General features: G+C 38.2%; 1 protein-coding gene across 1 annotated transcript in view; it reads left to right on the plus strand.

Moving 5' to 3' along the window:
* The window catches only part of ccdc146 (coiled-coil domain containing 146), a 46,417-nt gene extending 20,292 nt beyond the window's left edge, over positions 1-26,125 (plus strand). Inside the window, exons 4-22 of the mRNA XM_062443341.1 lie at positions 423-480; positions 3,464-3,546; positions 3,801-3,894; positions 4,127-4,200; positions 5,094-5,321; positions 5,431-5,520; positions 5,957-6,053; positions 7,969-8,061; positions 8,392-8,559; positions 9,196-9,284; positions 10,156-10,320; positions 10,453-10,528; positions 11,060-11,208; positions 11,307-11,535; positions 20,394-20,504; positions 20,666-20,803; positions 21,452-21,577; positions 23,515-23,637; positions 25,670-26,125. Coding sequence (XP_062299325.1) covers positions 423-480; positions 3,464-3,546; positions 3,801-3,894; positions 4,127-4,200; positions 5,094-5,321; positions 5,431-5,520; positions 5,957-6,053; positions 7,969-8,061; positions 8,392-8,559; positions 9,196-9,284; positions 10,156-10,320; positions 10,453-10,528; positions 11,060-11,208; positions 11,307-11,535; positions 20,394-20,504; positions 20,666-20,803; positions 21,452-21,577; positions 23,515-23,637; positions 25,670-25,870 — 2,392 coding nt within the window. The 3' untranslated portion in view covers positions 25,871-26,125. The remainder of the gene's footprint in view (positions 1-422; positions 481-3,463; positions 3,547-3,800; positions 3,895-4,126; positions 4,201-5,093; positions 5,322-5,430; positions 5,521-5,956; positions 6,054-7,968; positions 8,062-8,391; positions 8,560-9,195; positions 9,285-10,155; positions 10,321-10,452; positions 10,529-11,059; positions 11,209-11,306; positions 11,536-20,393; positions 20,505-20,665; positions 20,804-21,451; positions 21,578-23,514; positions 23,638-25,669) is intronic.
* The last annotated feature ends 421 nt before the right edge of the window (positions 26,126-26,546 follow it).

A 26,546-nucleotide genomic window follows, 5' to 3' on the forward strand; every position in this document is an offset into this window, starting at 1 on the left:
TGTACACTATATGCCATTGTACGGTTTTTCACAATGACAGAGCTGACTTAGAATTGCTTCATGCAAACTTTAATCAACTGTTTAAAAAGTGTTTGCCGCAGAGAGATGAAACATTCATAGAAATTATGTTTTTATATGCATATTGTACTGTTATATTCAAACCTTTCAATAATAAGGGTTCCTCATCCTTTTCTTTTCAATGTTTTCTTTCTTCTTTGGCAAGGGTTTGATCGACAGGAAACCACGCATTTATGTATTTCTAAACACTTAAAAAGCAGGTTCCTCTGCATGCAATCCTGTTTCTGTTGAACCAGGAACTGAAACATGTTATTTCATTCTCTTAATAACTCATTAGTTTTGTTTTCTTTTTCACATTTCCTCCACATCCTCTCCTCACATCACCTTACCTCACCCCTGCGCAGTCTCTGGGAAGAGAAGCGGTGTCTGGAAAGTGAGAATGAGAGTCAGACGAAACCTGCTGTAAGTTCATCATTGCTCCTTTGGGGTCTAGTTTCAGAGACGTGGATTACAACTGCAACAATAGTCTTCACAGAAGATAAATATGAGTTTTACTTTAAGCCTCCATCTAGGCTTAATCCCTCAGTAAGAAGACTTGCAATTGGCTGTTTGAACCATGTGAAGAAATGTGAAGTTAAATTATTTAATATAACAATCTCTCATTCAGAAGAACAAGTTTTAATCCTTGTGTCAGATAAAGAGATGGTTTTAACCTTTTGTTTAAATCAAGTTAGTAGTGGCTGGTAATCATCCACATAGGTTACTGATAGCATGAAAACACACTCACTTTCACATCATAGGAATACCTCACAAAGGATGTAAATATAATATTTAAATATGGTATAAAAAAAATAAAAAAAAACATCTTAAAAATCTGCACTCAGATTCTCAAAGCTATATATGTCTGGTCAGTGGGCGGTTGTTGGTAGCACACTTGGTTCCTGTATGAACATCTACTCCCACTCCAACTCAAAGAATTATATATACTGTAATAGTGCCCACGCTATATTTGAGCAAAACTGGCTTTGGTTTATTGGGATGGGATATTGCTTTTATAAAAAAGCTGTCAATCATTACAATATAAAAATATACACAATCCAAAAAAACCCAGAAAACAGCTTTATTAAACTGATAAATTAATGTTCAACGTAGTCAGAGATCTAACCACAGTTTATGTATTTACATGAATTTGAACGTCACCATTGATTGTACCCTCATGGAAAAACTGTTGCAAACAATGTTAGGTCTACTAATTTTGTGAGGAGATGCATTGCTTGGTGTGGTGATGATCAAGCTTCAGTAGCCAATAGTTCTGGGGAAAGCTCTCACATTTGTGCCCGCTTAAAGACGTAATCTCTCTTGCTTCAAGGCATCCAAAATCTTTGGCACAGTGCTGCTGGAGAGACAGTGGTTGGTGTAACTCTTCGTTAACTGCCTGCTTGATAACAGATGGTGGGCAACATTTATCAGTAGCCACGAAGTGATACTTAAAGATAGAAGTGTAAAAAGACATTAAATGTCATGGCTGTAGAAAACGTTCATGACACCACGGCTATCAACCAATCAGATTAAGAGATTTTAACTATCTCTATATTGTAAATAGTAATATATGTGAATATTTCCATGTTGCTTTAGAGGGAAACACAATAAAAATATGAACTTTCAGATATCACACTTAAATCCCAGTATCTGCTTGATGCTGTGAGATATGTACAGCACTCTTTATAACATTTGGGGGAATTTAAAAACTGTATTACTTTATTATTTAGTCAATTAGAAGTCCCTGATACCACAATATAGTGCAGAATGAGCTTTTCCAACACTTGGACGGACATGGAACACTTAAATGGCTGATGAAACATCAGCACTTAAAAACCCGGGTTGAAAATCTGATCAGAGGTATAAGAATATGCACATAACAACTTAAAGGTTGTCTCAAGGAGGATTGCATCAACAATAATCCAATTATCAAACTTAAAATTCTCTTGACTGTGCTGCTAATGGGGATGGAAGGTTAGAGTTTGTGCTTTGTATAACTTTTTAATTAATCTAACAGCTCGCATTAATTAACTTTTAGATTTTGGATACTTTTTGGCTCTGTTTTACTGTTTTATTACTGATCCCAGCCACAAAATATTCTAAATTAGCTTTAACTGTGAGCCAGTATTTAGTGACATTCAACTAACCAAACCAACAGGAAAAAATGTGATATTAAAGAAATGAAGCTGCTAAATTATCAGTTACTATAACTCAACCAAATATTTGAATCTGATCCAGATGATGAGCCCCTGTGTTGAGTAACAGAAAGGTTAATCATTAAAAGTAAATTTACATCAGCAAGATACGCTATAGGGAACCATTATTGTAGTAAACCAGCTGCTGCAGTTTGAGAGCTCACTATGTGTCATTGCTTAAGTTTCAGAGAGGCGGGATTGTGTGAATAAAAGCATTTCACTTCCAGCCCTGCATGAGAACGCACGACACTAGGAAGTTGATGAAAAATACTTACAATTCCCAACCTCAGGGGAGAGAAGAGGTCATGTGTTAACAGTCAAATAACATTGAAATATTAAATCAGAAGAAGGTATTGCTCGTATGAATAACAGAAACTGCTGCACTTACCAGAACAGTTCAAGCCAGTTATTATGTTAATGTAATGGAGTGTATGTGCAAAAGGGCCATTTTCTTTATGAGCTCATCTCCCATTGTTATTGAAACAATGTGTCTCATTGGATTGGACCTTCATGTTAAATCTAATGAGATATTCAAAGGCGCCCGGAGAGAGTTTACATTCTTCTCTCTCTGTCACACACAAACACATACAGACTTGTCAAACATGATTAACACCGAATGTGTCATTGCTCTGTTTTCGAATACAAATCTAATTGTTTGCTATATGTATAGTAAAGGGGATATACTGCATACTGGCATAGAAACGCACATGGCATTTATGAAGTTGGATTGAAGACAGCTGCTTTAAAATAGTTGCAGCTGATTAAATTCACACTTATGTCTGACACTCAACATTGTTGAAAAATGATGGATTACAACTGAGGTCACTTTGCAAGCATGTCTTTGTTTCATGGCAGAAAATGGTGACTATTACATTTTGGGAATCAAACTGGAACTACTTATGACACTGCAGAGTTCTCCTACCAGTGAAACAACATGAGGACTTTAATATCTGAAATATGCAAACCTCACTCACACACAAGCAATACAGACGGGTAAAGACAGAATGGAACAAAACTATTTATGGCTTTTATGAATTAAAGAACTGAAATCCACACCAACTCTATAAAATAAGGATCAGAAACAAAGAAAAGAGGGAGAAAAAAACACAATGGTATTTTGGCTGTGCAGCCTGATCTGAATTAAACTCTTATCATTGACCTGATATTCTTGATATGTGATTTAATCTTCATACTGCTGGTGAATCCTCCAGGAGCTGGAGAGCAGAACAAAGGCCCTGCAGGACAAATACGAGGATCTGAGAAAAGAGGTGGCTCAGAGACAAGTGGAAGTCAGGTATTTCAGTTACAGTTATCCAGTTGGTGGTGCAGGGAGCATAGATGTAGTTTTCCTGCATTGCCCTGCAATCTGAAACTGGTGAACACATTCACTGTTTATGACGTTGTCTTTGTTATGTGTTTTCTCCTTATTAAACTTGCCCATTTTAATAAGAAGCACTGCAGCTGAATCTTAATCTAATCCCCATTTTTTTTTAAACAAAACAGAACAAATGTACTTCTGTGTCTGTCTTGCACTTACTCTCTACACAGAAGTCTGATGGAAGACGTGGAAACCCATGAAATGCAGATATTGAAGGAACAGAAAGAGCTGGAAGACAAGAAGAACATCATAGAGCTCAGAGAGGTGTGTGTGTGTGTGTGTGTGTGTGTGTGTGTGTGTGTGTGTGTGTGTGTGTGTGTGTGTGTGTGTGTGTGTGTGTGTGTGTGTGTGTGTGTGTGTACATGTGTACATGTGTACATGTGTGTGAGAGTGAACATAGCTTACAGCACACCATCAATAAAATAACAAATCATCTGCTTTCTTTCATATGTTGGTGTGTCTCTGTCTTTCTCTCTCTCTTTCTGTGTGTTACTAGGCTGAGAAAGCCCGGCTCATCAGCGTACCTGACCAGATTTTAAAGGAGATAGGAAGGAAACACTCTAAGAGGGAGTAAGTACATTTAACCCCTTAACAATCTGTATTCACTGTAGGAAGTGCAGGAAACCCCCAAACACTGGGGATAAAAACCCAAAATGAGCCAGTTAGGGTCCTTTGGTGAAACAACACTGAGAAGACAAGACAACAGAAACAGTTCAAATTAATTCACTCCTTGGTTTGTACAATCCCCCTGTCAGTTAGCTCAAATCCCTCTGTAATCTGTTTCCTCCACTTCATCTTGATCTCCAGTACAAGAAGAAACTGGATGTACTGACTTATCATACTGTAGTTTTTACAACAGAAAGGGAATTTGCTATTACTTGTTTTTTCTCAGTGAAAACTTAAAATAGGACCTGATATATCAATATCAAATATCAATTTTTTATTCAGTTTCCTGTCACAACCATCATTTTCCAGTTTTATACTTGTTTGCTTCTGCAAATGATCTCTCCACCCCTCGTGATATTCAGTAGACTTTGCGTCTCTTTGACAAGGCGTACTTTAATTCAATTGAGGAACTGAAAGAGGGGTTACTATTTGTTGCAACATTCACAGGAATGTGAAAATGTCAAGCCTTTTTAAATTATTGGAAATTGTGACCACATGCATCAGGCATCATACATTTCATATTCTAGTGAAGCCTCACTGCAGTCTCTTTTATGTTTATTTCATATTAAAATATGGCTTGCAAGTGATCCAGTGAAAATTGACTGTGTGAGCTATTTGACTCGCAACTTCAAATTCACAAACTTGATAGGTACTGAGGGGATGTATGTAAAAGATGGATACATATGATGTTATTTCATAAGATATGCACAGTGTAGAGTAGACAGTGCCAGTCTGTAGTAATAAACAGATATTCACACTCGTTTTCTTTCTGTTTTACCCCCACAAACACACATCAGAGCTGCAATGAAGAAGACAGAAACACTAAACACAGAGATTTCAGAAATGGAGCAGCAAGTGAAGGGGGCGGAAGAGCGTAACCATTCCCTCAAATCGAAGAAGAAGGAGTTGATGAAGGAGCTGGAGGGAGTCAGGGCCCAGGTAGAGGCTCATCAGAAAGAGTGCAGACAGCTGCTGAAAAAGCAGGAGATCATGAGGGAGGAGGAGGTTGAAGTCATGGGGACCAGGTATATACTCTCGCAGTCAAAAACAAACACCCGTGAAGGCAAATGTTATTGAATGAAATTAACTTTTTCTTTTTGTTTTCACACATTTCAATGTGTTTTTCATTGCCAGGGGTATCCTGGAAATGAAGCTGCAGAACATCCTGTGCGAGAGAAAGCACCTGTATGAGAGTCAATCTGTGCAGCTCAGGGAGAAAAATAGGTACAGAAAGTGTCAAACTGAGAATCCAACCCACCAGTAAAATGAGTCCCCACATACCAATAAAACTTCAACACAAACTGTCCCTGGGGGGGTTTTGTACTGTTGACCTTAAAATAAACAGTGTATGCATTGTCTTTAGAGACATTCAGCAGAAGAGCTTGTGGTTTTACGCCTTAATTACTTATAAATGTTAGTCTTGTCAGCTTGTTGCTGTAATCTTCAGTCCCTATCTCTGTGTATAGTACTTTTTATATACTTCATTATTTATTTTAACAAAAGATCAAGAGTTCAAAGCATTTTAAGCTGGGTTCCACAGTTGAAAAATTTGACAGGAATCTGTGTCTAATCAGTCAAATTTAGGACACTACATTACCTGAAAAAAGTGTAGTCTTATTATGATTATACATATTTCAAAGGTGGCTGTGTTTCTCCTCAGGCAGATGCAAGCACTCAAGAGGATGGAGCATGCGTTGACCATGTCTGATGAGCAGCTCCAACACACGCAATCTGCGTACACTGAATTACAAGCACAGGTGATGGTAATATTACTTTGGATGTTCAGATTTTACCAGTAAGTCTCGTATTGTTGAACAGTGAACATAATCCTTGAGGTTCGGAACATGATGTTTTTACTGTTACTGGCCTTTGGTTCGGAAACATTTCCAGGCTTAGCATGTGTGGCAACATTTTTTGTGTAAATGTCATCGGGCCAGTAGTCAGGAACATTACGCCAATTGGAATTACTAAAGAAACACAGAACTAAAGAAAAAACTAAACAGTTAACTTAACTCATAAGTATAACTGAAATCAAGTTTAAGGAACGTGTACACAGCTACACTACCAAAGCAGTCTTAAAGCTACTGCTTATATAGCACTCTCATCAGCCTGCACTCTGCATGAAGGTGGACTATACCACTCATCAGGTAAGTCTTGATCCCCTCCTGAAACAGGTAAGCACCAACAAGATTAACATTTACATCACAGTCACACAGCATCACTTTTATAGAGTGTCCCTATAGTCCATCTGCAACCAAACTTAAATCAAATCAAAACCCCCCTTATTATGTGGTACAATAATTCTAAGACCACCCCTCCACATGGTTCTTCCCTACTGACATCACTAATGATGTCACCAGTCTATAAATCAAGGAAACATAGGCCGCCTCCTCCCTTTGTCTCCTGAGCACATGTAAGTATATGAATAACAAAGAAAGAAAATACTAAACTTGTGACATTAAACTAAACCAATAAACTCTAACTAAACTTAATACCAGTGTGTGTTTTATTTTACCCAAAAGTCTGCTGAGATGTAACTTATAACCAAATATGCAAACACAAACAAACCCGGGATAGTAAGTCTCTGCAAAGTTTGATTACTAAACTTAACTTATGGTCCAAACAAACAAACAAGTATAGTGAAATTAATAAGTGATGGCACAAACGTGTTTGGGGACAAAGGCTCCCACCCACTTTGTCACATACGCCAATTGGAATTACATGGAGCCTTTTTTTTTTCATTATTGAGTTTCCTGTCATTTTACTGGTGTGCAGTTTTTAAAGAGACAGCAGATAGCAGAAAAAGAAGAGGCACAGGTGAGTCACAGGAAGTGTGTCAGCATATTTCACAAGCACATAACAATATGAAAGGAAATCACTATGACACATCAGTGATTTCATATATAGGAAATATTCATAACAAAGCAGCTTTATAAAATGAATCATTCATTTTTATTAAACTGTCAATGTCAACCACATAAGCAATTACACATAATACATTTTGACAAAGATTGTTTAGATAGGTTTACCACAAAAATGCATCTCATTCATCTCAAGTAGGAAGTGATTGATTTACACAGTATGTTGTTATAAACTTAAAACATAATGAGGGCAAATAAGAATTTAAATTAATGATGGTGTTTAGTGAAGTGTTACATGTATGTAGCTGAAATAAAAATTGGTATTGCATTGTCTTATTAAAACGTCCTAAATATACTGATAGTCTTATTGTTATTCCTATTCTTATTCTTATTCTTTTTGTGACATTTTTAAATATGTGGCAGCACTGAGCAGAAAGCCTGGCAACCCTGCAGTGAAGGGCAATCCCAGCACCTAAAAGAATTCATTTCTTAATAGTCTGGGTGAACACTTTAAGTGTCACAAAATCCAACGGCGAGCAGAGAGGCCTAAAGGAATGGAAAATATATGGTACTAATTATTTTTTATTCACTGTTTGATGACGGATGGATTATGCGCTGACTTTAATAGTTTTGGTAATCTTTGTGGTGGATTCTCATGGTCTTTCCTTCCACAGTATGTAAAGTTTAACAGACTATAATCAGGGAATCAAATACTGATACATGTAATCAGCTTCTTACTAAGATTCAGGAATTACTACGGCACACTGGAAATTTCTGCAGCTTTTTGATTTGTGACACTATATATTTCCAGTCGGATGCTGTTCCCAATAGAGAGACCTGTATTCAGCAGCGGGTGGAGCTCCAGAAAGAGGTGGAAGCTCTCAAAGCCAGCTTTGAAAAACAGGTGTGGAACATGTGTTGGTGCATACAACATTATTAGCAACTGCAATATTTAATGCAATGTACTATGGTAGCCCTCTACAGTATGTTTGAGGAGCTTATGATTTGACATTTTTTTGTGATAGCAAAGTGTGGATCTTCTTAAAATACATGCCAGTTTTATGTATAAGATTTCTCCCTTTGTGATCTTTATGATCTTTTGGGGCAAGAGCTTGTGAACTGTGGCCGCTTAGTTTCAGTATCCATCTTCTATCCGTGTTCCTTGTAACACAATCAATAGCACATCACTTTCAGTCAAAGTGGATTCATGAGGACTTTTCAACTTCCCTACCAGCTATCAGTAGCAGAGGAGGAGAGCCACAAGAAGCAGCAGTACAGAATGATTCAGGAGCTGCTGAGGGAGTCAAACTGCCTCCGAGAAGAACTCCACAACCTCAGATGTCTGACACAGATCAAAGCTGAGGAGAGGGGCCAAAAGCACCGTGAGCAGCTCAGGGCTGAGGTGCAACATGTGCACACACACACAGACACACACACATGCCAAGGCAAACAACAGCAAGGGGACACACATGCAGAAAAATACAATTTCATCAGGTTTTGATGTCTTAAATGGTGCATTTGATTATATACAGATATGCACATTTCACACACAAATATTCCAATACATCAAAGAGAGACTAAAGGAGATCTTTAGTTTGGGTACTCTCATAGTTACAGTAGCAAGAACCCAAATTCAAGGAGAATAAATACAGGGTTACATTGTCCTGAGTGATCATTTCAGTGTGAATTGAAAAAATACTATATGTTTAGAATACCATGCAATTTTATTTCAGCCAAATTGAAGATAGAATCTGATGGGACATTCACAAGTCACCAATAACCCGCTCCAAAATGAAATAATGACTTCAGGAAGCTAAACATAATCACCAATGTGTAGAATCAACTGAGACTGCTACTTTAGGAATGTATTTTTGTCTTTGTTTTTATTTATTCAAAGTATTGAAGGGAAGGGAAGCTGCAACAATACTGAAAAATGTGTCCCCTGAAATATTTTGGTGTTTATGGTTCCACACACACAAACACACACCTGCGAAGAGGTGATGATACTGTAGTTTTTCCTATGTGAACCTATCCGCAGCAAATGAACCAAAACATCCAGCAGGAACTGCGACAAAAAGCCCTGATCATCATGGACCACAACAAGCTCAACGCTATGCTGCAGCGCAGGTGTCACTGTTGTTTTCTCATCTCTCTTTTCTCTGTCAGCCTCTTTTCATTTAAGGCAAAGGTGTGTGTCATGATAAAGAGGATTTTCAAGCTACTAAGCTGTTAATAGGTAGCATTAGTGAAGAAATAATTACCTCATCCTCACTTTCTTCATGTCTCCTGTTCATTTCTCTGTCTTTTCTTACTTTTTCTTTCTCTTTGTATGATATGGAGATCAGCCAATATCAACTAGTACCTGTATGATTAGTGTGGACACCAAATTAATTTCTAGCTTTGATTTGGTAGAAATTCATGTGATCATCCTGTGCAATGATTACTAAGCTAATATTGCTGTAGGCCTGTTTACAGTACATTGATGTGACCAGTCCCACAACTGATAATTGATTCCCTGGATATTTGTTTGGCTCCTCTGATCTGTGTAACGGCTGGGAGCACAATTAATTCAGACATCTGCACATGTTGCCTGGGCAGAAACCCTTATCTTACTAATTGGTCATACTTCAGTGTTCAGACTTAGACAAATGCATCTGGCACCACCCCATACAACAGAAGGGTTTTACAACACATTCATCTCGGTCACAACCACATACTCGATCCAGCACCTAAAACTTTGTCTAGTCAGGCAGCCATAGGGTGGAACAGTAGTTCATTATTGTGTATCTTCTCACCATGTAATTGCAACAGGAGAAAAAGCATTGTGAACAACTCTAGCGTATTACACTGATGAGAATAATTCGAAACACATTCTTGGTGACACATTTTCACAGCTAAAGCAAGTGTTGAGCAGAAAACTGCTCATGATTGTAGCCAGACTTTGAAATGAACACCGAGAATTTGTTCATTGCTAATTAGTGTTTTCTTTGTCCTTCAGACTATTACAATATTGTCAACTGTGCGACATGATCACAGAAGAGAAGAATAAATATGTCAAGCTGAAGCAGATATCCTCACAGACAATCACGGAGTTGACGGAGCAGGTTAAGGTTCTTGAGAATGAGACAGAGATCCAACGCAGCATAGTCATCAACAAGGACAGGTGTGTACATGTGAGCAGCGGAAGGAAGGTTGAGTATACACATCCATCAAACAAAATACTGACAGAGCATTTTAACAAATGCTGACCTTGTAAAGTTAACACGTTTTTTTTCGGTATGTGTGCCCATTCCAGATCACTCACAAAGGCTCATATGAAGATCTCCAACAGCTGCAAAACGAGGGACAGACTATGTAACGACATATCCAAGGTCCTGTTTGCTATAAGCTAACATATTTATATTAACAATTAATGAAAAGACATTCAGCATGTTACAGGGAATGCTTCAGGGGTCCAGATTTTGACAAAGATACTTGTTTATGCTGGTTTAAGTGATGTACAAATTTCTGTCTGGAGCCTTAAAGTTTTTTAAGGGCTGTGGAGTCAAATTTTTCTGTGTTTATCTTTGTGTATTTCACAAGACACTAAAGCAGCTAGACAAACACAGTTCACAGCAGTTTGTGAACTCTTGTGTTGTCTAGGGTAGAAGTGATATTAGGGCATTAAAAGCATTCTATTTAAAAGAATAAACATATGCCTTAGAAATGCTTACACTAAGAAATGTTGTTTATGTGTTGTTTAAAAGTGTTTAATGAGAACTAAGTTTAAATAAAAAGGCCAAAATGGTTGGTTTGTATGGTTTGGTTTATGCATCTATATTTAGATTAACTTTTGCTGAACCTGAAGTATCCCTGCATCATCAGTTTGTGTCTTCTTATGATCTAAAAACATAATCTTATAGGTTGCTTGGAAGCACCGACAGATCAGTCAGGAGTATGAAGACAACAAATTGGAGTTGATTAAGCTCACACAAATGAGCAACCTCCAGGAACAGGCACTTCTGGACATAAACAAGAATCATGAGATGGCCATACAGCGCCGCAATTCCCTGTACGTTCATAATATGAAGCTTACACAATGATACCTGAATTCAAGTAAACTGTTAATGTCCAATAATGTGTGTGTGTGTGTGTGTGTGTGTCCTGCAGTGGTATTCAGCTCCTGGAACATGAGGAGGTGTTGTTCAACTACCATGAGAAAGTGAACATCCAGGAGGCAGTGATCACAAAAGGCAACATGACACTGGAGACCCTGGAGAAGGAGATGAGAGACTTACAGCTGGCTATTAACGAGGAGAAGAGACAGATTGACCTGAAGAAGAAGGAAGTGCACGTCAAGAAAAAGCTGGAGGGAGAGATTGCCATGCTGCAGATAGAGGTGGGAAAAAATATGCAGATAAACCAGCACACTTGGCAGTGTGTAGTTCAGACAAACTAGATCTGCATACTGATATTTTGTTCACCTTGGATGGGAAAATGTGCGCGTATTCATGAGAATGATTTCCTTGTAATTGCCAACATGTTTCATGGAAATCAGTCATTACTGTAAAATCTTTTCTGTTGTGTAACAACTGAAGACAGTGCCTCGATGACTCCCAACGCCCACTTCCACTTCTTGTTTCCTCCCCTTATTTCTTCCAAAGAATAAACTCTTTTCAAAGTTGATTAATGAATATTTGCTGTGAATAGAGCCCATTGTATAGTTACTGAAAATTACTGCGGAGGCGAATTGTGTTTAGAGCCTGCATCAGGTATATTATATGTACTGAATGAGCATTGCAGACAGAAGCTCAGTTTGTAGGCTTCTGTATATTAATTCTACAGTTCCCCTTAAATAGCTTTGCTGAGATAACCACTTTTTGTGGAAATTTTGCCTCCAGTATACTGCTGTGCACATTTCCCAAACGTCCAATGTGTAACCGCAAACACATCAGGGTGTAGCTTGTCTCAACAGATTCAAAGTCCTATCTGGAATCAGTTAGACCTGTCAATTAGCTCTTCTCAGTGTGATCAGATGATAAAAGTTGCACTCAGGAGACAGGATTAACCACAGGCTTTGTGTGCACAAGCTCAGCAAACTTTCCTGGAATCCTCTGGTAATTTTTGTGTGTGCATGTGTGTGTGTATGTCCGTATGTCTATGTCTGCAAGTCATTTTATCCAACAGTGCTGCAGGCCATTCTCCAGCAATGTGTGTGTATGTTCCTCTACTTCCTTGTAAAAGACGGCCATTTTAAACATTCATGCGAGTGGGGTGGAGTGATATCAGTGGAGAGTCTTTGTAAGATCTTCTGAAGTACAAAATAATGCGAACAGCAGAAGATTTGCATAGAACAACACAAATGAGCAGATCTGTTTTGAAATAATAGAGACTAGTAAATATACTGCAGGAGGGATTTCTTGAGTAGAGGCATTGTTCATTGTCTACTTGGCTTATACCTATTAGCAGTAGCAAGTGTATTTTGACCTGTCTTTGTGAATTTTACTTATACATCTCAGAAAAGTATTTTACCCATAAGACAAAGTCTTTGGAAAAACAGAATTGCAGAAATTCTACTCTTCTGTCTTTGATCACTCATCAAAAGTGTTCATTATATATACTCGCCTTCAGAGCCGATCCTCTCACTCAGTTTTGTTGAGGTGAGCTGGCTGTTGTCGAACATTCTTAGACGTTTGAACAGACAGAAGCAGTGCATTTGCTAACGAAACTCTGAAGACAGACATGCACAGAGAAGACGAAGATCTAAACCAGGAGGGACAAACCCAAACCACCACACACTGCCGCAATTTTCACAAAGACAGAATAAATAAAATGAAAACACAAACATGTTCAAGCAACTTTGTCATGCATATTGGCAGACACATAGAAGGAAAGAGATTTGAGAAACGTCTAATACACACACACACACAAACACACACACACACACACACACACACACACACACACACACACACACACACATCCCGGGAGTTTCCCTGCCAGTGGCTGCGTCGTGGGATTGGGTGTGTTGCTGCACAGTATCAATGTGACTAGTTTCAACATGCTGCTGGACCAGACTCCTCTCAACTGAATCTCTTGCTCTTTTGGATGAACGCAGAGTTGGAATAGATTTCACCATGTGCTGCTTTTTGTAAAAATAAATAAATAACAACCCTGTCCTTTTCCTCCATCTGTTTACTCCTGCTGCTATCATTTTTTGCTACAATGGGCCTCTGTGGTGCTTTCCAATGAATTTCACTCTTATTTTCTATTGTTTTTCTCATTATCATCAGGAATCCCTTCACTCTTGGACTCTTCACCTAATACACCCTGCCTTTGTTTGACCATCATTCCCAGGAACTATTAAGATTTTTGTCTAATTGGAAGTAACTCTATCTATTCATCCTCCCTTCCCTTTTTCCCTTTCTGTTTGACCTTGCATTTGGCTGTAAATACAGACTCCTTTTTCCCCGTCCTTCCTTCTCTCTAATTAAGCCTGACTTTAGGGATGGAGATGTCAGTCTCGCGGTCAGTCCACTACTTTTATCAGAACTGTGATATCTCAACAACTATTGGATGCATTGCCAATTTTGTAGAGATGTTCATGGTCCTAGACAACGAATTTTACTGACTTTGATTATCCTCTGACTCTTCCTACAGTACCACTGTGAGCTTGACATTGATTTTGAGTGAAACTATTCAATGACATTTGATACAGAAATTGATTTTCCCCTTGGGATATTTGTATTGGTGATTATTAACTTTTCATGTAGTATCATCATCAAGTAGCAGCAGCATCAGATCAAACTTTAGTGCTAATTAGCAAATCCACTGAGCTTATCAAGTTAAACATGGAACCTAAACATCAGCAAGTTAGCATACTGACGTTAGCCTTTAGCTCAAAGCACTGCTGTGTTCAGGTGCAGCCTCACAGAGCTGCCAGTTTTGCTGTAGACTCTTAATGTTGTTTGGATGCAAAGGCAACTCCCGCAACTTTCTAACAATCAACACTTACATCCCTGATGAGTGTATCAACCCATCTATCTATTCATACATTCAGCCACCCAGCCATTCTATACATCCTCTCTGTCCTTCCTGTGTAAATAGCAAATCATCTTCTAAATCGCTGTTTTTCCCTTGTATAACCGTCCAGCTCCCCTGTGTGCAAAAAGTGAATCAAAGGGGTGTCTCCTGTTGTGGGACGCTTGCCAGCCCAATTCATTCTCTTTGCAAATTCATTCTCCACACAAATTCAATTTCCATGCAATGGCCTTGCTGTCGATTTATCATATATATTGTGTGTTTGTATTCATCTGTTACCAGTTTATCTGTTCATTGCAGACATACCCCCCCCCCCCCCTTTCAACTTGATGGGGAATTTTGACAGAGATAGATCGTGCCATCTGTGAGACTATTGAAGTTCAATATACTCAGAGGCTTTCATTTGCTCTAAGGAATTTTAATTGCCACAAATAAACAGGGGTTGGAGTTGAATTTTGGATTTACTACTTGTTTATGAGTTTCTGGCATGTCGACATCTCTAACACAAAATACAGGTGCATACACTTCATTGCACACGCGATAATACCTTTTGCAGCAACATCTAAATAGTGTTCAACAGTCCTCTAATTACTAGATACACTTGCGTTATACGCACCCACATGCATGCAAAATATCACAAACAGAGATATTTATAGAAAACACACACAGAGCGATGGAGTGAGATTTATAACAGGGTGGGGCTAATAAAATACTGCACCATCCCTATGGTGATGAGTCATATTGTTTGTCGGTCCCTCTCTTAAGTCTTTGTCCAACCTGTCTGAAACTTATTACCATGGGGAATCCCTCTGTGAATTGTGGCTTTTGACAGACAGACAGACAGTGTGTGTGTGTGTGTGTGTGTGTGTGTGTGTGTGTGTGTGTGTGTGTGTGTGTGTGTGTGTGTGTGTGTGTGTGTGTGTGTGTGTGTGTGTGTGTGTGTGTGTGTGTGTGTGTGTGTGTGTGTGTGTGTGTGTGTGTGTGTGTGTGTGTGAACTGTAGGCGAGAGACTAAAGGCAGGCTGGTAGAGAGCAAGCCAGAAAATAAAGTAAACAGAGACAGACAGGCTGATAATACTGCGACTTGCTGTAATTTGAATTTTGTGCATGTGTGTGAGAAACATCACGCTACAGTTCTTAAACATAATTTGTTAACTCACCTAAATCTAACCTCTCTCAACCACTACACACTGCCATCATGATGTTTTTTTTTGCAAGAACATCTAGAAGTTAGCTTTGCTCGAAGTTCACACAGCGGATCTCAAGTGGAAAACATAACTTTTTAACTTTTTACACAAAAACCTTTAAAAAGAAAGTTGACATTGTGATTTTATTATCCAAAATGAATCGGCACAAACAAATCTTACCACAACCAACTAAAACATGAGGCCTGGTGTTTTATTCATTCATTTCCCGTTTTATAATTGATTTTACTGATTACTTTTTCCATGTTTTATTGAGGTACTTATTATCTTCGAACATCTTATTAATTAAAAATGTCGATTTATAACAGTGTTCCAATTAACTTTGCATTCTTAAAGTATTTGCACTGTCCACCTTAACTGCTAATATAGTATGGGAATGGTAACTCCAAATCATATCCAATTACCGATTTCATCTAAGGTTACACATGACCTTCATTATTTATCTTTTAATGTCTTATGAGACTCTGTGTAGTCTGAGCTTCTCCACACGCAGGAGCTTTCATTTCTGCAAACCAGTAAGAGACTGAAAGTGAAGGCTGTTGTTGGCAGTGGCTTGAATGCTGTTAAATGATTTGAGAATAATTATCATCATTTAAATCCCATCTAAATACATGACTATATCAGATCTTCTATATTCTTAAATTTGTAATCAATGCTTGCTCAATTTCATGAGGTACCATGAGGTGGTGAATTTGTTTTTTTCCATCATTGAACACTCACCAGCAGCGAGGCAGATTTGAATTCAGTCACTCAAAGGAAAAACAGTTGACATGGGTTTTCTCTGGAGTAATGCTTCAATTTGACACCAACAGTGTGAATCCATTTACCAATATTATGTGTTTTTAATATGATGTGCAGTTAAATTCTAATGAAGAAGAAAAAATATTAAAAATGCATATTTTCAAACCAAATTAAAATGTATTCCTCATTTGGGGTTTATGGAAGCTTAAGTTCAGCTCATGTGTCCACACATTCTGGTAATTTACCTTACTTAACCTTATTATGATTATGATTTTAATGCTGTTTTTACTTTGCCGACCTTTCTGCTTTACTGATCTTTCCCTTTTGTCTTTTGTCATGTGAGGCACTTTGTAACCCAATTTTGGTATGTGGTATATAAATAAGGTCATTATTTTTTATTAGTATACTATTAATCATGGAGTGTGCCATCTATTATGTGGGGTTTTAAGACATCATGTTAACTACTCACTGAGCTGAAATAATGTAAATTAGATGCAAATTGTATTCTGCGTGGATGCTGTCACATGTACAATGCTTTACAGCATTCATGAGCCAAGGAAGAAGCTATTCTTTGACTGTCAGATGAAGAAAACAGAGAGAGGCAGGCAGGCAAGCAGAACAGAGACACTGACACAGAGACAGATGAATACAAAGAGAAAGACAAACATCAGCGCATACGAACAACAGGGAGAGGACGGGTATAAAAATGTTAAGAGCAAGGGCACAAAAGAGAAAAAAAAAGATTGATTGAAGAGCGGCGAGAGGAGAAGGAGAGTGACAGAGAAGTGCTGTACCACATCCATCATGTAGTGTTTAAATGGCTCAGAGTTGTTATGTATGAAGGCGGAACACACATCAATCAGACTCAAAAGTGAGGACTGGGCACACACTCGCCTCAGTTGGGGATTTGCAGATACTGGTGTCAGAAAAAGTTCATCCTCTTTTAAAGCTTTGGAATTAAAAAATCTTAATTGCAGTAGCAGGTGTCTCCACACTGATTTTTTCTATAATTATATGATCATTATATAAGTACAAGTGTATATAAGTCTAACTTATATAAATGTAAGTATATACACCTTCATAAGAGAAGGTAAACTAAAACTAAAATGAATTATTTGCTTATATATATATATATATACGTATATATATATATACGTATATATATATATGTATATATATATATATATATGTATATATATATATACGTATATATATATGTATATATATATACGTATATATATGTGTGTGTATATATATATATATATATATATATATATATATATATATATATATATACGTGTGTATATATATGTATATATATGTGTATATATATGTATACACATACACATATAGGTGCACAATATGATTGGGGATGTGATCTAAAAGGGTTACATTTTTCATTTAAGCTCAACTTTAATTTGTGCAATATGTGTGTATGCAGCCACTAAAATATACTATCATTTCAGTCGCAGTAGCCACATAGGCATTTAACCTGCAGGAGGGTCGACATGGTAACTGTTGCCTCCAGCTGTGATTTGAGCTTGATGTTGAGATTTTAAATGTTACTTCATGTTGTGATTTGATTCACCGGGGTGCTGAATGAGAGTCCGCTCTAATGCTAGCTAGAACCCCCCCCGCCACCGGTGGTGTCACTGGTATGATCATTTACAGTTCGGTGCTCTTCATTTTGCATATTCAGAAGATAAATGGAATAACTTTTCCGGCTTTGTAGCTTGATTTTGACTTTGAAATGATCTAATCGTGCATTCAACTGCTCGCACTGAGGTTTTGTTGCCAGGCATTTTCTCTGCAAGCCACAATTCCTGTTTCTCAGCATCTCTTGTCTGTCTCTAATTCTGTATTTTCTTGTCTGCTTTCACATCCTATCCCTCCAACCTTTTCTCACAATAGCCCTCATGTTCTTTTCTGCTTTCCTTTTCCTTTTTTTCATTGCGTATTCCTCGTCAGTCTTTTATCAGTCTCTCTGAATGCATCTAGATCTCGGCTTTTCAGTCTATCAGCTGCTTACTGTGTTTTTATGCCTTTCAAGTTGTTGGTTTTTTTCAACTTGAGTATCTGTAACTTTAGCCTCACAAACACCTTCTTTAATCACATGACAGGCATACTATTAAGTTAAAACCAAAGTCATATGACGTTGAGGGAGAGGCAGCTTTATGAACAGCTTTTAAAGTCTGTTTTAATCAGGCTGTCTTTATGCCTGACACTTTCACAGCAGATACCGGCACGTAAACATACACAGGTGCATGTACGTACACACACATACACACACCCCGTATGGTTGGATGGAGAAAAGCTGCTGTTTCATAAGCCAGGTCAGGTGAGGTCAGACCGCCTGCGTCCAACATTTTTCCACACCCTGTTTTTCTCCTCAGCTCATCCAAACTCCTGTCTTTACTCTCTGCTGGCTATCCCATCACTTCTTCTTCACTTTCTGTTTGTCTCCTGCTCCGATCTCCTCAGGCATCTATTAATATTTTCTCATGTGTTCTCTTTTTTTTCACTTTTTTCTTTCTTCTGTTGATTTTTTTTTTTCTTTCTCCTTACTATTTTCCGCTTAAGTCTTTTTTCTTTTACAGTCCCTGTCATTGCGCCTTGATTATCTCAACTGCATATATTTTTATATATAGACTATGATTATTCTGTTGTAATGGGTCCATTGGGTATATTTGCATTAGTTTCCCTTTTGAGATGCTGTAGTTATAGTAATTGCTCATTTCCATCTGCAGTCCCTTTTTCAGCTCAAGCAGTCTCTTATTTGTCTTTGTCTCTATAATCTACACTAAATACAAAATATTATAATCATTTCTGTTTTGCATAATGATCTTTCATTATGTATTAATTAATCAGTTTATTTCTTTAATTCAGGCTATAAAATGTTTTGCAATCCACAGTCCACTAAATATCATTCAGTTAACCCCCTAAAGCTGCTTCAATCAATCATTCTGTATTAATAAATGTTAGAGGGTTATGTGAAAGAATCCACAGACAATTATCAACCAACTCTATGAGGTGTTTTAGCATCTTTCAGCTCATTGTTTTGTTTATTGAACCGCATATTTCCTTGAGGAGTAGATGGAGACCAAAGCAGAGCTAAAAGGAGCGTGAATATTGGACAGAACCATGACTCAAAATGAATGTTTCCATGAATCATAGAAAGATCTAAGGGTCTTTTAAGGTTGAGAATAACTTTATTCCACACTGTCTCTCAGTATCACACTTATATTCTACATCAGACAATGTTATATTATCTGTACTGTAAGTTGCCCTCTCAGTCAGACTTTTTATTTTTATGGCTTCAAATGGAATCAAATGCAATCATACAGGATTTGCTGAAACTTCATAATGAAGTAGTTGGTATTTTTTGGAAACTTTAGGATTTTAAGTTAAGTGTTAGAACGATGACTCTCATTCATCTTATCAATTAATCAACTAATCATTTCAGCACTGGATTTTGGTACCTGGCCTCTTTTTCTTCTGTTCTTTAGGGCGGTAAGGCAGTCTGCATGGTTGAAGAAATCACAGCATTAGCAAATCTCATAACAGCCAATGTACGTCACAGAAGTATCCTATCAAACACTCCTTTAGAATAAAAATGTCAGCTTACGGCATGAATCTAAAATGCATTCGCTCTCCCCTCACTTAATTTTAATGTCTTCTCCTGTCCTCGAGCAGGCCTTTTGTCTCTCTCTGCTCTTTTAACTCATCTCCTTTGTGCTTTCTTGTGTATCCTTACCTCACATTTTATTTCTGCTGTCTTAAAAGATGTCAGAAAATGTGAAAAGAAAATTAAAAACCAAGTCCCTTAGAGGGTTCCTGTAGCACTTTCTTAGTTTCTCTTATCACACTTTGCCAGTGACTTGTCACCTAGCGGGAAATGGCTCCTATATAGGCACTGCATTTAGCTTAGACCTGTCTCAGGCGTTCCTTTTTTTTTTTTTTTTTAAATCCTCAGTTCAGAAAGTGTGTTGAATGCCTGGAGGAAAAGGCACTCGAAAAACAGGCAGTAGCAGTCTGCTTTTATGTTTTAATGTATGTATACACATTCATTTATGTGAAGTGTGCTGTCCTGTGGGAAATTACTGGCATTATTTTCATTATGAGACATCAATGACGGCAAATTGATGAATACAGTTTGGCCTGCATGTACAGTATAAATGCCTATATTGCGTAAGTGAATACACTTTATCTGCACAATTTTTTCTCGGCTTTGTGTTTACCTCTCTCATCCTCTAATTCTTTGTGTCTCTCAGTTGTCAGAAGCCAAGGATCAGACTCTAGAGGGTCTAAATCGAACAGCTGATTACAAAGAGCTAACAGGCACAGACCCCTCAACTGTGGAACTGGTTAAGAAGATTGATCAGGTACACTGTAACATCACAATTTGTTAATGTGTGTTAGTGAGTGTAAGTGTAGCTGCACACATGCTGTGTATTTAGTGATCCCTTAAACTTGTTTAGACCATTTTAAAGCAAACATTGCGACAGTTTGAAAGGTGAAAATGTGCGTGTCTCTATGCACGTAGCTGGAGGTGAATCTAGCGGAGCGTGAGAGGCAGTTGCTGGAAAAAGAACTCCTCATGGACCAGGTGACCCGGCTGTCGAAGCCGCTCAGAGAGCAGGCAGACAACTGCCAACAGGACAGACTGTCACTGGCAAAGAAGGTAGACAAGAAGATCCACTTACAGTACACACACAAACACACACACACACACACACACACACACACACACACAGAGGAGGCTTAACTCACAATCACACTCGTTGGATAATACGGACAAAAATACATTTCCACAAAAAAAGAATATACACTCAGACTAACACACACACACACACACACACACACACACACACACAAAGGCAATTGTTGTATTCTTTATCTGTCCATTTACAATCACTTCAGTGTCTTTATGTCTTTTTCCTGTCTTTCCCTTCATAAACACACTGACACATTGCTTGCAGAGCATGTGCGGTCCATGTGAGGAGCCCCGCAGAGTGGGCATGAAGGAGTTCACTGAGCATTACAAATGTGTCTTACTCTCACCTGCTGTCTATATTTCTCTCTCGCGGGCTGTCTTTATTTGTCTCATAAATTGTTAGCAGTGTAAAATGTCAAATGTGTGCACAGAGCTAAGGTTACTGAATTGCATTATAGAGTGTGGCAGGAAGCTTTTATTGAATCATACTGAATCATCAGCTTCACCAAATGTACATTAGTTGCAACACAGTGGGTTTTTTTTCCCAAATCAGTGTAAGAAGTAGTGATTTAGCTAATCTACGTGTGTGATTGTGTGTGTGTCATCTGCCTCCAGCTGAATGAGCTTCGATCTCATATAATCGACACCAGTCACCAAATGATGGCCGTCTCCGCGGAGCTGGCTATGAAGCAAGCCGCTTCTTTGTCTCTCCGGCAACAGATCAAAGAGAAAGAGCTCCAGGTCAGAGGTGGTCCCTGGTCGCTCATGCCATCACAGCACACCCAGTGCACAACAATGTGAATTCTGGAGTCATACCTGCAATCACCGTTCTGCCCTCAGCGTCCCCACTGTCTTTCCCATTATTCCTGTCACTCTCCACTGACCGCGATCGAAGACAGCGAAAAGTATCTTTAAATAATTTCTCACAATGTCCCAGTGTTCACTTGAAACCCATTTTATTTTGATCATTTGCACAGTAAAAAGAATCAAGGACACAGAAGGGCAAAATAGCAATAATTTATTTTCATAAATGAGATAAAAATCTTTCATAAAAATGAAACAATTTTAATGAAAGAAAAGAAACAGTGAAATAAGAATTTAATTGAATTAAGGCTAATACAGGAAATAAAAAACAGCAAGGGAATCACTATATTTAGCATTCTCAGGCACTACTGATCCTGAAGTCAGCAGACTTTACTGAAACAGATTGTACCTGTGCAGTTATATTGTTTGTTTACTGGAACTGAGAGATAGCTAGGGCAGCTAGCAGCTAGCCACTTATGAACATCAATATCTGTATCTATAGCAACCAAGAGGAGTTCCATTGTTGTTGTTTGTACCACAAGTCATAAACTGTTGAAAAAAAGGGTTAGGTTTAGTTTGTTCAAAAGACTCAAATCACATCCACGGTAAGTTAAACTCCTTGTGATTTTGTGTCGTCTTAATTTGCTGTTCAAATGTCAATGTTACATGTAGTTATGCAGCATTCTTCTGTTGATGTTTAAAGCTAATATTTGTATTTGTACTTTTGCCTACACAAGCTAAATCCACCTCTGCATATTCATGCTATTGCTGTATAACATATTTACCTTTTTCCTTTTTATTTCCTATCTGCAAACAAGATAACTTTAGCTCCTTTTTAGCTCTGCTTGGGTCTGCACCAGCGGGTTATATTTGGCTCTCTAGCTGCTAAATTCCCGACTATTTGCTATCTTTGTCCGCTGTTTTGGTAGTGGGCAGGTAGTGTACTGTGGGTTTATCAGAGCTCTTTCACCGAAAACAGTGACCTGCTGCAGCTGTAAATGACACTGATGAGATCTGTGAGAGGGAACTAAAACAGTAAAGTTGAAGGCCAGAAAACCAAAATTAATTAGTAAATTATCCATCGTTTATTTAATAATATTGATTTGTGCAGCTTTAAGGAAACATTTTTATTCATTAAATTTTAACAGTCATAGCCTGTATAATTACACTGAGAAAAAACTATTTACGCTACCGTATTTATTTTAGCCAACAGAAAAGTATTATTTTATAAGTATACATTTATTTACTTAATACAAATTACATACATAGCTAGTTTCAAGCTTTTTCAGTATTAAGTACTCCCAATTCCAACACATTTCTGCCCCTTTGAGGACAAAGTGAAGGAGAGAGTTAAACAATACTAAATGTAGCTTTGCAAGCTTCACATCCAATCATCCATTTCCATTCAGATATGAAATGACAAGCATAATCAGTCATTTTATGTTTTCTTTTTGTTTGTTTTTTGCAGAATATGAATAGAGTATTCAAGCACAATGGGTTTTGTGAATCTAAGAGAAAAATGACAAACATTGGCTAAGCCATCATTTAAGCAAGACATATTGAATTTGGGCACTGATTTGAACAGCCTTTTGTCTCAATAAAAAGTATGAACAGATTTCCAACGTCTTTGAAGTATTTCCAGAAATATGTGTTAATAACTTGAAGAGCCCCTGCAGCTGATGTACACCTGCACAAAGCCTTAGACACAGCTAGAAGTAGAAAATGCAGATGCATAACTTTGCCCAAGTTCTGACACTAATACGACCATCTGTTTTTGGGTGCAGTTTGAATTGAATCAGGCCAAAAAAGTGCAGAGTGGACCGAGTGATAGGAATGCAAAGTGAATGTTTCTCGCACTGCCCCTGTGTTTCCAGATGGACAGGTGCCAACGGCGGCTGGAGCAGGGCCTGCCACTCTATGATGAGATAGAGGAGGAATGGAGAAGGATGCTCCGGGACAAGAAGAGGAGGCAGAGGGACAAAGAGGAGAAAGAAAGGGTAAAGAAATACAGACACACACAAAGATCACTGCTCAGGAATTGATTAAAGCACTGAGGGGCAAGACAAGAAGGAGTGACAAAGAAAAGAAGTGGAACGGGGCATAACACACAGCAGGAATCGATTAATATTCTGAGGCACAAAAGGGCTGCTGTATACCTGAACATGCACAGGTAGAGACGGCAGTGAGCGATCCTCCACACACACAGAATAGGCAGGAAATAGAGTAGTATTATCTTGAAGCACAAACACAGGACAAGAAGGGCAGACAGAAGTAGAGGCTGTCTACAAAAGAAAGGGATCAGTTGTGTCTGATACCCGTCCAGCTGTCTGCAGCCTGTTATACCCAATTTATTCCCGTTGAGAGCCCAAAAAGACACCACAATATTCTACAGGCACAGTGTAAAAGTAAAAAATGGGAAGAAACATTCAGAATCTGTAGTTGAATGTTACTCCATATTGCATATTTCTACATTTGGACTCGACTCCTTAAAATGTGTTTTTGTGAACCTAAAAAGAGGAAATGTGATCTTTCCTGTTTATTTATTGGCAGTTCATGCTTCTTCTTATTTATTTTTTTTGTGCATTCAAAGCCAGTATTCGTTGTTTTGTGTGCATTCCTTAGATCACATGCCAGAGTATAAACTGTTCATATGCATGAGAAAATCGCCATCTCTTTGAAGTCTCTGTGAGATTTAGGCACAGTTCATTTGCATGCTGTTGTGAGGTGAAAGTCAAAGGCATGACTGTAGTGTCATGAGGACGTGGGCATACTTTTTCTCAGCAGGACTCCACCATGGTTACAAATTGATCCATCAGCCATACTGAGTCCAAATCAATTTTGCCAGCCACTGTCAGGATTTTACAAGCCATATTTTAATTTTATTAGAGGAAGGGAGAATGTTTCCAGCCACAGTTAAAATATACTGTTTTCAATTATTTAGCAGTTGTAGCTCAGGTGGTAGAGAGGGACGGATGTTAGAATAGGAATAGTCTGACATCTTTGGAAATATACTCATTCACTCGCTTGCCAACAGTTAAATGAGAAGAGCGATACCACTCTCACGCCTGTGCACCAGGAGGTAATTAGTGTTAGCTTAGCATGAAGATTGTAAGCAGGGGGATACAGCTACAACTTACTAATCAGCATCCTGTTTGTTTAACCCACAACAAAAATGTGAAAACAACAGGTTTTCCACATTTATGATGTCTCCGCTAGTTGCCTGGCAACCACAACAAGACTAATACAAAACGTAACACCAAGTGTTCTTAAGCAAATCACTTGTTCTCTCTTGCATTTGTAGAAAAGTCTTCCAGATGAATGCAACGTGAATTAAATTGTGTTACAAAAGGTAAAATAATTATTGCAGAGAGAAACACTTTCACCTAGTCACGCTTGGAATATAAATAGTGGCATTTAAGGCACCGATGGAATGTGCAACACCCCTTTTTGTTGTTTTTGTACTCAACATTCAACCATTGAAACGTCTCGAGAGAAAAACACTGAACATGAGCCAGTCATCTTTGCAACATAAGCTGCATCTGATGGATTCACAGGTGCAGCTTACTGTCTAAATCCTGTGTATCACATCTCACAGAGAATCAGTATCCATAATCTGTCTAATATGTATTTTCAATTACTATAGATAATCTTAACAAAAAAAGAAAAATCAAACTCAGTCAGCGTTGTAAGTGTGAGCTCATGAATTCGCAATTGTTCATGCTACTCTATTTGTCTTCAGATATAAAAAAAACAAAGAAATATGTCAAATTAATTATTCTATTTACATGATTAAACATTGGGAAAATTACATTTGAACTTTTATGTCCAAGGTTATTCATTATTATACACCACATTAAATATTAAACCTGCTCCTTGGTGTGTGTGTGTGTGTGTGTGTGTGTGTGTGTGTGTGTGTGTGTGTGTGTGTGTGTGTGTGTGTGTGTGTGTGTGTGTGTGTGTGTGTGTGTGTGTGTGTGTGTGTGTGTGTGTGTGTGTGTGTGTGTGTGTGCGTGCGCTTATGTGCTGCAGCTGGCTGAAGAAAACGAGTGGAACCAGTTGCCTAATGGAGAGTACACCACAGCTGAAGTCCGTCCCAACGCATACATCCCCCAGTCTGACCAGCTCCCCCTACCAAAACCCTACGGAGCCCAGGCCCCCTTCAAACCCTCCCAGCCAGGAGCAAACATGAGACATGTCCGCAAACCAACACTCAAACATGTAGAGATATAGAAAGCAATGTGCATACATTCAGATTAAGACCACTGTAAATTCATAGTGAGTGGTAGTATGGATTTATTTTTAATCATAATCCACACAGTTCACATCAGTGTCCTCCAGAAACATTTCATCTCCACTTGAGGAAAAATGTAAAAGCAAGTGAGCATTTAAAATATTTTCCAGTGCATTTTTGAGAATTGGCTCTTTCCTATCACACACCTATATATGTATCTGCTCCTGCCTTTTCCTTCCTCTTGCTTTTTGTGTTTGTTTACTCACTGTCCAGCATACCACTGTTTCATCTCGTTTGTGTGTGGACTGCATCTGGGTCTAATCTTGTCCCTTTTTTTAAATTTACTGGCAAAGAGCTTGTTTACGCTCTGCTTACAGCAACACCAAATACTGTAGAAGAGTGGAAGTGAAAACAGAGTACACACAGTAACAGATGAAATGTGTAACTTTGTGTTGTTACATCATGTCCACCAATAAAAGATTTTGATTATTTCTGTACCCAGCAACATATCAAAAATCCATTTCTCGGGGACACTTGAATATTTTTACATATTCTGCCTTGTTGCCATTTTAACCCTCGCACTTCTAATGTCGTTGACAATGAATAAATTGGATTTGCTTTAAGCTCTGAGCTAGGTTAAGAGTGCCTTATTAATGCCTGAAATGATAAATGTAA

This window comes from Scomber scombrus, chromosome 22 (assembly GCF_963691925.1).
Source record: "Scomber scombrus chromosome 22, fScoSco1.1, whole genome shotgun sequence".
Classification (NCBI taxonomy): Eukaryota; Metazoa; Chordata; class Actinopteri; order Scombriformes; family Scombridae; genus Scomber; species Scomber scombrus.